Source organism: Zootermopsis nevadensis, unplaced genomic scaffold, assembly GCF_977971745.1.
Source record: "Zootermopsis nevadensis isolate Lab colony 2312 unplaced genomic scaffold, Znev_1.0 Znev_ptg000018l, whole genome shotgun sequence".
NCBI lineage: Eukaryota > Metazoa > Arthropoda > Insecta > Blattodea > Termopsidae > Zootermopsis > Zootermopsis nevadensis.
The window spans coordinates 5,546,458-5,559,039 of NW_028259150.1; the positions used below are offsets into that span (position 1 = coordinate 5,546,458).

At 34.8% G+C, this 12,582-nt stretch overlaps 1 protein-coding gene across 8 annotated transcripts in view; it reads right to left on the reverse strand.

Moving 5' to 3' along the window:
* The window catches only part of Mvl (solute carrier family member malvolio), a 22,472-nt gene extending 10,541 nt beyond the window's left edge, over positions 1-11,931 (reverse strand). For 3 of the 8 annotated variants that reach the window (XM_087351177.1, XM_087351174.1, XM_087351178.1), the window contains exons 1-9: positions 10,309-10,626; positions 6,467-6,640; positions 5,315-5,437; positions 4,439-4,665; positions 4,193-4,331; positions 3,306-3,461; positions 2,114-2,272; positions 1,413-1,460; positions 1,033-1,197 (exon numbers count right to left, since the gene is read on the reverse strand). In XM_087351177.1, coding sequence (XP_087207303.1) covers positions 1,033-1,197; positions 1,413-1,460; positions 2,114-2,272; positions 3,306-3,461; positions 4,193-4,331; positions 4,439-4,665; positions 5,315-5,437; positions 6,467-6,634 — 1,185 coding nt within the window. In that variant the 5' untranslated portion in view covers positions 6,635-6,640; positions 10,309-10,626. The other 5 variants (XR_015535752.1, XR_015535751.1, XM_087351175.1 and 2 more) reach the window with 4 other exon arrangements.
* Positions 11,932-12,582: the final 651 nt, after the last annotated feature.

Here is a 12,582-nt window from a genome sequence, read left to right on the forward strand (position 1 = left end):
ATTCATTTCAGAATGGATGCAAGCCTGGTGATTTGTTTGCAGACTCCCATACTGTTATGCTAGATGGAAGAATTACATAATTTCAGTAAGCTACTAAGCTTTCTTGCAGGAAATTAACTTAGAAAACCTGAAGTCTATACACACTAGCCTACCATTACGCCCTGAACCAAATTTTTTTGTGTTGAAATTGACAATTTAAAATCTGAGATGTTACAAATCTCATGGTATCAACTAAATTTTGAGTATAGGGAAAGATGGTGCATTCACTAGATTCACTATATTTGAAATTAGAAAGAAATGGAAACAATGTAAAAATAAACACTACCAATTTATGAGAAATCTCACTTTTGTTAACTTTACACAAAATTTTATAGTACTTCCCTGGCATGATTAACACTATTTATAACTGAAATAGCCATCAGTGTGAAGTCTGTCATAATATGTTAGCTAATGATCAATCTTTTGAATTCAGCGTATGTTAAAGAGAAATGAGAGTATCATGGATAAATGTTTTGGAAAATTACAGATTTTCAAAAAAGGGTAATTTCTTTATGAAAAATGTACAGTATAAGCTTTTAACTGAATATAGAATATCCAAGAAACTTGTCAAGTAAATTAAAATATAAATGCCTGAGGTGTCTATCATAGTTTGTACAGTAAGCATTTATCGGATGCTTGTCAGTCCAGCCCAGCCCAGATAATGCTTTATCCCCAGAGATGTTTAGGTTTTTTTTTTGAATATGCCAAAGAGCTGGACCTGAATGACTAAAACCAGAAAATGTGGAGAAGGTGAAATCAATTATGGGAAATGTAACTGACAGCTGTGAAATAATTGCTGTTGCCACTTTCATAAACTTTGAATCCCATCATAGAGATGCACACATACCTACTATGGTTTATTCACACCTTACTACATAAAGAACTGCATACAGAATTTACCAATTAACATTATAATTTTGTATGCATGTTCATTAATCTGTGGAAACATCTCAGTGGTAATGTGCATGACAAGAAAGGTCACTGATCACTTACCTCCATCGCAAATTGTCCTGAATATGTACCAGTCATTGTGCTTGACTGACCTGCTGCCAGAATGCCCACACCCCAGATGTACATGGCAGCTGCCCCAAATGCACAGCCCAAGAAAACACCACCTTTGAAAAGATCTGCATCAACAAGTTCATTTTCTTCATGAGTCTGGAAAAAGAAGTATTAAACATGTTTCATATAGTGAAAATGTCTATGTCACTTGATAAATTTCAGATGAGCATTTAATTTTTTAATATCAGATTTCTGCATGACACATTCTACTGGAATTATAATCCTGTTAGCCTGGAAAATCAAGCACTGAATGATGATCAATCAATAACTTTAAATTTAACATAATGTACAATGTGAATATAGGTACTTACATCAAACACATAAGTGAATGTAGAATTGTTATCGACACACATTTTATACTGCAAAAGAAATGACAACCAACATTGTTAATATATGTGAAAATCAAAAGTCTTGAACATTCCTTCCAAATTATGTTTGGCCTTTCAGTAATTGATTCAGTCAATACAAAGTATTATATTAGTGGGATCTGTCATATACAGCAAAACCATACATATCTTGGAAATTAATTACACAGATAATGACATTTCAAACTAGTGTCTCATTACAAAATATTAGAAACTACACTACAGTGTAGCAGTAATGTCTAAGCTCCAGTGTCTGAACTCTGGATGCCAATAATGGTTCAATGTGTTAACATATCTGGATTAAGTAGGGGTGCGACATTGCAAAGTCAACATAACTTGTGAAATCATTTATGTCTATATCAAGAGCTGATGGAATAATGTTTCCCTGATTTTATAGTGCCTTGATGTTTTACTTAATGTAGTAGGTGGTGAAAATACCAAAAGACTTGGAGAATACAAAAATTTTGGTCTATAAGGAAGTTCTACTTGATAAATGTGATAGATTCTATAGCCATTAAGTTTTAGACAATAATGAAATTCCTGTTTCCAGATTAATATTTCATAGTTCATAACATAAACTGATATAATTGTTATAAATTTTTATTTCATTCATATATGTATCTTTGTCTGCCACCCGAAATACTCACCACCTCACCATTGGTCTTCTCAAACAGTCCATATGCAAACACAGCAACCACAAACACATTAATGATGAATGAACAAAACAAAGCAATACATCCTTCAACAAAGAAGTAATAGTTGGCCTCCCTGACTTTCTCAGGCTTTGTTCGGTCTATGTCTCGTGACTGAGGAGAAACAAGAAGTAACATTTTTACTAAACATCAACCAATATTAATTTACACCCCATGACAAACATTTCAAAATAAAAAGAAGCTGAATTTGAAGCTCCAAACTCTGTGGGTCAGTATTCTATTCAAAATTACATTCCGATATTATCTGTTTCATAGTATATTTAATAACACACAGAGAAAGAATCACACAAATTTCACACTCATCTTCTGTCAGAATATGACAAAGATAAAGACAAAAGAGTGGAAAAGTGTCCTTCAAATTGGGTACACCATTCCACTCTTTTGGTGTCTTCAAAGTATTCTTCTTTGTATTTGACTTATTAAATACTAATTGCACACTTATGTATACTTTATGCAGATATAGAGCATTCATGTTGACTGTGTTAGCTGAGCTAGCATAGTTAAGCAGCACACTCTGCCCCTGATTTTATGTCACAAGGAGCCATTTCTGGGGGCACTGAAAGTTTAAGTTGATCTTCTTGCAAAGTAGGCATTAGACAAGCATGTTTTGGATATCTATGATGTAATATCAGACATGAAATATGGATGGATGGATGGGTGGATGAACGGAAGGATGGATACAATCTCCCCATTGTGCACTCATTGAAACATAAACAAAATATTTATTGCAACAATGGAAACAATCACAAAAATACAAATTTCAGTAACTGAAACCAAAGGTCAAAAACAACCATTATTCTTCAATCAAGAGGAGAGTTTGACTATTCAGTCTGAGCTTAACTTTAGTCTAGTATGAACCTTCCATCTGCACAGAAGTTTAACTCTACAGAACAAGCTCCCCCCGTCTTCAACTTAAAAGCAATCACAACACACTATAATAAAAGAAAAGCGAACAGAAAAAGTATGTGTTTTGTAAGATTTTCTAACTTTGTTTTATTTTACGAAAATTTTATTTCCAGAAATAGATTTCACTGTCCATTAGAATTTGCTGTAAAGACATTTCATGACTATATACTCCATAAAGACTACTCAGTTAGCTAATAGTTCACTGCTGTGACACATTTACCTTGACCAAAGCTGAATGGAGATAAAGATTGTGAGGCATGATGACAGCTCCAACAATGCCAACAGCCTGCAGCAGTACTGAGCCTTCACAGTGTTCACACCACGGAAAGAACATGCCTTTTAGCACCTGACCTTGATCGGGAGATGCCACCACATACTAAAATTTAATTACAATCTTGGTGTTAAATGGTTGGGAATATAAACACCATAAAGAATAACACAAGTACTCCTAAACAAGCAAACAAAAAGATAAAAAATATGTATTACCATGTCACTAATCCATAATCTGTAACAAAGTCATGACATAACAATAGGTAAGAACATTTCTGAATGTGTTTGAAAATAAAAATTCACAATAATTAAAAATGAGGTTCTTGATGAAATTAAGTGAAAAATAAATTCAAGTTTTGCTTATTATTATACTATTCAAAAATGTATCCAATTACCTTCGCAAAACACAAATGATATACTACAAAATAATTTTGGCAGTTGTTCTATAAAGTTGGCCTCTTAGTCTGAGGGAAGAACAACATAATCAAAGCATTTTAAAACAAAGTGCTCAGGAAAAATATTTGAACCTAAGAAGAAAGTTCTCAGAGAAATCAGAATACTTCTGACAAGAAAATATGTGACACCAGTCATCAAGTACTGTTAAAGTAATAAAATCAATAGGTTATACTGTGCTGGACATGTAGCCTGGATGAGAAGACAAGAAATGCACACAGAATTATGGATTATGGGAAAAGCAGCCACTTGAAACACGGAGAAGGATATGGTAGGCTGAAATTAAACATCTCAGGATGGGAAGTGGTTGGAATTCACTTAGAATCATGTCTTAACTACTACCAGAGACTTTGTTCAGAAGAAGACAATATAAATATTACATACTTCATAACCAAATGTGACAGCCATTACTAGGATGAGGAAGCCAAAAAGTAACTCAAGCTTGCGTAACCCATATTTGTCCAGGAGCAGGAATGTGAATGTATCTACGACTGTGATGAGAACACCACCCCAAAGTGGAATTCTACAGAAGAAAAAAAACTCGTAATAATTTCATTTCAATTGTATAACAGTATTACTATATTTTTTACTATCTTCAATTATTCTGAAGAACAAGGTATAGATACTTACGCCATATTGGAGAGAAGCAAAATAGCTATGGCTGTTCCTATAACTTCTTGCATATCAGAACCAATGATGGCAATCTCAACCATTAACCAGAGAATAATACGTGGGACCTTGCGATACTGCCTGTAGCACATCTCGGCCAAATGAAGACCAGTTACAACCCCAAGGCGAGCTGCCAGTCTCTGCATCACAAGTCCAAGAATGGTAGCTGCCAGTAACACCCACAGCAGCTAGAAGAGAAAGATATATGTAAACCGTAAACATACAACTGAACATGGACTATCAACATGGAGGAAGAACATGCATTATAAGAATTCTAATGGCATCTCCTATTAAGAGCGAAGACAAAATTACAACTCAAGCACTGTCTCATATTTCGAGGGAATAACAAATTACATTCGAAACATAGTTTATCTGAGGAAAGTGCATATATGACAACTGTAACAATGTCTGTCATTCTGGAGGAGGAACATAAATTACAATTTGTTTCTGATTCTGAGAGAAGAAAATAAATTATATGTTCTTGATAATAAAGAACTGATAAAAATATATAGTCCTAATATAGCTGAACCAGTTGAGTGAATAATACAATGACAGACTGTGAGTTATGCACCTCACCTAGTTCTGTCAGGATATTTATAACCAAAGAGGTTGTAATGGGCTGGACCTATAGCTGGACTTCCTGATGAAGGAATGAAATATAACCACTCAGAATTCAGGCCTGTGATATGTGGAAAAAGTCACACAGAATCTGTGTAGAAAACATGTACTGGTACTCTAAACTGGAGTACACTTGTCTCGACAGGAGATAAAAAGCAACATCCTGCTGTCTGTCACAAATCAAATATTTATTGTTTTGACTAAATGAAGTCTTATTACCTTGTACTGTGCTACAGTGCCTGACTGAAGATCTGATTCAATGTTTCCTGGATCTAGATATGCAATACTCATGAGGAAACCAGGTCCAGTGAAAGCCCACAAGAGCCGGAAACTGAACCCATGCTGAAATAAACATAACACAACTTTAAATACATACAAATGTCAAGAAGAGTCCCTAACAATCTTGACAAGTTTGCATAGCTGCCATATTAGCATTAATAATTCCAAGAAATTAAGAGATATAAAGGTGAGGTATCTTCAAATGGCATAATGCTAATTTCAAGTTCCTTAAAAGAAAATCACTTGGTTCTAACATTAATAGGGGAGAACAGACATCTGCACACACATGAATATGTGGACAACATGGATATGATAATACAAAACGCCTGCCTCTTCTTATAATTATAAGTAGCTAAGAAAGAATTATTTGCAACATCATGACCACAAATATGACCATGATCTGTTTGTCATTCTTGTTTTTTCTGTGCCAGTGTGTTTTTCTTTTTGATCACAGCAAGTAGGATTTAATAGAAATTATACCAGACAAATAGTTGTAGCTGATATTTGTGATTTAATTACCACCTACAATTATAACTAGTTTCAGAAAAGCAGAGCCTTGCATATGTAGGCTTGTGTAACATGGTAAAAGTGAAGGTAAAGCTATCCCTGTGTCTAAGCACAATGCCAAGTAGGCATATACCTTTCATAACATGAGGTTTGATATGTATTTCTTTAGCCTTTTTTGTCCTTTTGAAAATCTTATGCACAGTCCAGCTTTATGTGCACAGCATTAACATACTGCTAAACTGGTAACCACAGAGTAAAATTCAACTGGCAGCCCCATAGTATGGGGCTTTAGATCACCTTTGCCCACAAGATAAAGGTTTAATTTGTATAAATCTATCCATGTAAACAAAATTTGGTCAGTACCTTTTAATGCCCATACTGATCTTGTTAGATGTTCCACTGACTCCGCAGTGGCAGACATGTTCGAGTAGAATATTCTAAACTGAGCTCCACTTAATCAGCTATTCCAAGTGTGTGATTTATTTCAGATTATGAAGACAGAACCAGGACCAAATAAATACAATATTGTGTTCATAATCTGAATCACACCTAAAAAAATACTTCATTATGTTTAACAACACATACCTTCTCTGTGTGAGGGATTTGAACTTTGTTCTCCTTGAAATATGTCTGCTTAGCTGTTGGTGAAAGAAATGTGTTTTCGGTAGAAATTACTGAGGGGGTGTCGGGGACGCCTGATGTACTGACATGGCATTTGTCATCTACACCATTATTATCCATTGTACCACTCATTCAGCCCTGAGTAAAAAACATGTTGTAATACAGTGAATATTTTAAACAAATAAATAAAGGATATTTCATGGCAAAACAGCAAATGAAGATGTCTGCTTTCTACACAACTGAACATTTGTACTGACAATGTCAAACAACTTCATTGCTTAGGAATGACACCAAATATATTTTCAGTTTCTTAAATTTTGTTCTTCACAGTCTTCTTATGTGCCTTGTAAACCTTGATCTGATTAGTGCAAACTCAAACAATACTAGCTGAAGACAGTAGTATTTTTCAATTAAACTGTAGAGAATTCCATTAAAGGTAACACCAGAAAAACTGATACTGATATTTGCTAAATGAAATGAAATACATAAAATAAAATCTGGCTTGGAGGACTTGTCATTGTTTTGAAAATAAGACAGTGACAAACATGTTACAAATGGTTATGCTTGGGTTCTGTAATAGTACCAGTTTGTCAGAAAAATAAAATTTAGAAACACGTACATATGCTCATCACCATACACATACAACACAGAACATTAAACTAAATAACACAACTGTCTTTAACCACTTTTACCAAGTTCATAATCCTGCAAATGTTCTCATTAAACTTAAACGTAAGACTGAAGTGGAACCCATCTTGACATCGATTTTTAAAATAATTTTTACAGAACTTTTTCGCCAGACGTCTGTTACAACTTATAAGAAGTGAAAATTTATGTGAGGTTAATACTTCATATCTGAAAATTATTAAGGTTTCAAGCATAAGCTTTGGCTCAAGGTTCTTCAAGTAACTGACAGAAATGTTTTCACCTTCTCAGTGTGTCTTCAAATTTGTTTTTTGAAACATATTTATCTTGCATGTATTTCTGAAGCAGTGTGTGAGTACTGTTTCTAGTTAAACTATTTATTTTTGATGGTACAGGCAGGTGAATTTGGGTATGACCAGTGGTTATTGTTCTACATGTTTCCATCAGACATTTAGTTTAAATTATGTGCTGCGAGAAAAAAAAAAGCCTAAGTAAATTTGCCATGGGATCCAGATCATTCTTCTTGAATTCTTTTCCACACAAACTCCTTTTACATTCGCAGGTCATATCTGTTTTACATTGCCTAAAAAGACATAGATAGACAGACAGACAGACAGATAAATAGACGTACATTTGTATACCATTATATGCAGTTTACAATTATCTGTACTAAAATTCACAGTTATGAGTCACCATAACCAGCATTTCTCTGTAGTGTTGCCAACTGACTGAGTTTTATGATGGTTATATGAATGAAAATGTATCCCTCAAGTATTAACAACTCTTCAGCTGGTAGTTGTCTCTCTAATCAGGCATTTAACAAATTCTTTACTTCAGTGATTATGAATGTTATGACAGTTACAAATTTCGGTACTTGTGGGTTATCCGGACACATCGCTTTAAAAATAGGTTAGGTTAGGTTAATGTGTGTGAATAAATGACATACTTGAAAGTTATTATATTTTATTTCACTAAATGACAACTAACCTAACCTAACCTATTTTTAAAGTGATGTGTCCCGATAACCACAAGTACCCAAATTTCTTGTGTATCACTATATAACACCATAGCCTTTCACGAAATTTGAGCTTTGTTGTTTCGCAATAAAATAAAAGTTGAATTGAATTACAATGGATATTGCTGTCATATGGGTTGTAGCATCATGCAGTCTGGTGGAAGTTTATCGACATTTGTGAGGTACTTGCTGCCTCGACCATCAGGGTGATAAGTGAGCCAGTGAACTTCTACCAGACTACACAGTGTTACAACACAGAAGGCAGTCATCTTCAAACTTGCAGCCATGAGAACCTCAAATTGTACTAAATTGCAATGGTATGAAAAACAAGAAGCCTTGAAAGAACAGGGCACTTTGGCTCACCTAATCCTTAACCCAGAAGAGCTTTAACTCCTGCTGTTATAGATGTAGTAAATGAGTTACACCAGATACTATCAGGGTGATCAAATCAAGGATGAAGTGACATTTCTGAACTGTGTGAAGATGCTTAGTAAGTAATTATTTTATCAAAACACAGAATGTATAGCTTTTGGAGCAATTGTAAGTTTACTGTATGGTGTCTAGTTGAACTAATTTTTTTCTTTATTAATTTTGAGGTAGAAACAATAATAATCCATTTAATGCTGTGTGAGGAAAAATAATGGCAGGTGTTAAGGTAAAAGTATCTTGCACAGAATTATTTAAGAAATTTCATATACTCCCCCTTGCGAGTAAATTCCTATTCTCATTATTATCTTTCATTGCGGACACCGTCCAAACTCTCTCTGACTTAAGGATAAATACAAGGTATAAGCATGATCTCAATCCACTCAGCACTAACCTCACAAGCGCTCCCAATGATTCCTACCCTGAACGACATTCTTATACCCTTATAAGACCAATTTTAATGTTATGTCCCTGTATGTGCCTATGTCTTCAAAGTTGTCTCATCTCCTTAGATTTCCAAAATTTTACATGTAAATGTTATGCAAAGCAGAATAATTGCACACTGAGCACAGCACTTTGGTGATGTAGAGTTAATAAAATACATATAAAATGAGATTCATTCACAAAATATTAATGGAGGAGGAATAAAAACCCCTTGCACACAATAATACTCAATGGACTTATTATTTGAATTTAATTTGAGGGTCTCTGGAAGACAATGCCCAAAAACCTAATACTTGATGCTATAATGCAAAACAAGTATTAAACACTCTCACCACTGATATGTATTTTACGGTTCAAAAGGATCAGACCATGTAGATTTTAACAGCACTCATATTACCAGTTATAACATTTCACTAAACAGATTTAACAAACATAGTTACAGTGATTAATCAGTTATATTGCAGTCATGCCAAAATGTTTAATTAGGTTTTATTTCTTTACAAAAATTACAAATTATGATGATTTTGGGGAGAAGTGTATCTATTGCTACTTGAAAAATTATTTCCTTACTGCTGTACTGTTTGTTAACATGTAAATCATGAAGTGACCCCAATGAATACCATGGATAAACTACTGTGACAAATAATTAATAAGGATGCAGATTTCAGTTAAAAAGCAATATGCCATCACTTCCTAGGATTATAAAGGGGATATTCACAAAGTCATTATCCCTGTAATAATTTTGGAAATTTTAAAAAAATTTAATCCATGTCGCATTGTAACATTTTGTACGTCACATGGGTAATGTAACAGGCACATCTTTAATTTTCTAAACTATAAACTGGTTGCAGAATGCAGCGTTTCGCTGGCTTGAAGTATTACCACTTCTTCGTCGTCACTGCAGTTAATGAATATTGTTATATAATTTCAGGCATTAAATTATTAAAACTTTTACAATTATATTTTCAATTTTTATGTAATTTGCATCAGTTTTATAAACAAGTATTATATTTATGCTGTGACATGTTCTACATCCTTGGCTTTGGCCTATGAAGGATCTATGGAATATAAAAAAATAAATTCAATTCAATTCTATTCTATTTCGTATACAGGACAGCATACGAATAATTTATTGCAGTGTTTTCAACGTTGGAATGTCTTAACAGAAACGTGAATGCCAATCACACTTCCATTCTTCAGGTTTCGAAGTTGCACTATACAATACACTAATCTGTTTAACGAATCACATAGTATGTGTAAAAACTTTGTAACTCACTTCCCACTAACACGGCACTACAGTAAATTCTCTTGCAGTGTCCCGTCTGCTGTACTTCACACTGATAAATCCCTACATTAGTCATATAACGGCTGGTCCTCCTTCTCTTGTTGTGGAGTGCCCCATTCCCCCATTCCTCCCCCCCACTTCACCGCCATGTATGAATGTATCGTCTTCAGTTTCCACGAATGAATTTCGTAAGTTAAATTCCAATTACTGTGTCCTAGAATATAAACTCTTACGAGATAAAAATCGTGCATTTGCAGGCACTAAAGATAGGAACGTAGACGGTTCGATAGCTCATCGCTTCAGCGGGTCGCATGGCGGAATGTAACTTTCACCTCGGTTCTTAGGAATTGACAAAAGTATAACATCATTTTTTCCCCTTTATTTTCTGCATTGCTACAAGGAATAATGTTTTCTTTTGTGGACAACTCTAAGGATGAGACTAGTTCGTTTACCAGTGACCACGTTGATGGTACCGAAAGACTGTCGCTTTATTTTGATGTAATTTATATTAGAAGATGGCTGTCTTCTGGATTGTTGCGCCGTGTAATCTTGTAGAAGTTTACCGACGTTTCAGGAGTCCTTGCTACCTTTGAAACATACGTTAAGTTCTACAAGGCCACACGGCGCAACAACCCAGAAGACAGCCATCTTCAGACTCATAGCTGCGAGAACCCCAAATCCTACTTTATGTTACTCATCCACTGTGATGTTCGTTGCCAGAATACAAATGAATGAGCTGTTTCTTCGTTTCATATGATAAGCATGCATCAAAGGAGAAACGTCTTAACTTTTGAAGCACCGAATTCGTTTAAACAGTATTTAAAAACTAAATTCCCACTGAAAGTAAACACAACACATTTCCGTACAAAGCTCAGTTTCTTAATCTTGTTTAGGGAAGTAATCGCTGTTTATTCTGAGAATCATTCGAAACCCACAAATTCACTCTGTGGGCAAACTGCAGACTTATTAAACGTTAAAGCACGTAGTACATATAGTTACCACTGCGCTTTAAACTGAAATTTTAAATGAGACACGTCATATACTGTCCAGTATAATTTTAGTTTAGGGAATTTAATAAATAGTATAATGTTATGCATAACTGAAATTTGGGTTATAAATTAGACGTCAGTTTATTTAAAATGTTACGTACTTGATATTGAAACCATTGCATAAGACAATGGCGGTTTACAAGCCCCTGTTCTAAAGAGTCGTATCCCGCCGGTATCTCAAATTTTATGTCGGAGTCCACCCTCGCCTTGCCCTGCCCTTATGTTATGCGGCCTAGTTTGTCACAACTCTTTGATAGAAGAGTCAGGACGGCGTCGCGGCACTCACAAAAGCGCCGAAACGCAGCACGCGCGCTCGTACGCACAAGGAGTTCGCATTACACGGCCCGCCGGTGTATTCTGTGCGGGCCGCATATACGATTTTTATGAAAAATTGTATTTTAATATCATAAAACACTTCGTTAACATAGTATTTGACAATACCTGTCGCTGTGAGCAACTTTAAGCTTATGCTTCGATCGTGTTGTCAAGAACTGTGATGCTTCATATATTTGGAGGAATGCATGAGAGCCGCTGTGAGATCGGTTAAACCCGATTTGAACTATTACTGTTGCGAAAGCAGCTTCAAGTAGGTCTATCTCACTAATGACCTACTTTGTTTTACAGAAGTAATGAGCAATAGGTGAACCTGTTTACAACAGAAGGCCTTCAATAAACTGCAGTGACGTTTCAAGAAATAGTCCTCGTGTATAACCACGCGGTGTACTAGTTGATTACAAGAGGTGATATTGGCCCGAGGTCTGCAAAACGTTGAGAACCCCTGCTGTACACAATGTGCCCTCAAATGTCCTATTTTCATTTCAGTTAGGTGAAGTGGAAATGTGTCTTTTAAATAAATTCAAATTTCATAAGATAGTGTAATTGCGTCATATTGTGAATATTATAACAATTATTTATTTTAATCCGTCTGATCACAATATTTAAAATTTCTTATAATTAAGACACCTATTCGAAGACACTAGTACTTCTGGACATATCGGGACACTCACTCCTACATCTTTGGCCGATATGTACATCTAATAACATTTAATAAAAACAACACCTTCGCCCAAAAATGGAAAAACAAACGTAATGAAACATCACCAAAAAACTACAGAAATCATAATTGAGTTTTAAGTTCTTAGATATATTTTACACCTGATGATGGTTTTATAAAAACCGAAACATGTTGTGTAAATGTTCCGAAATGTAAATCAAT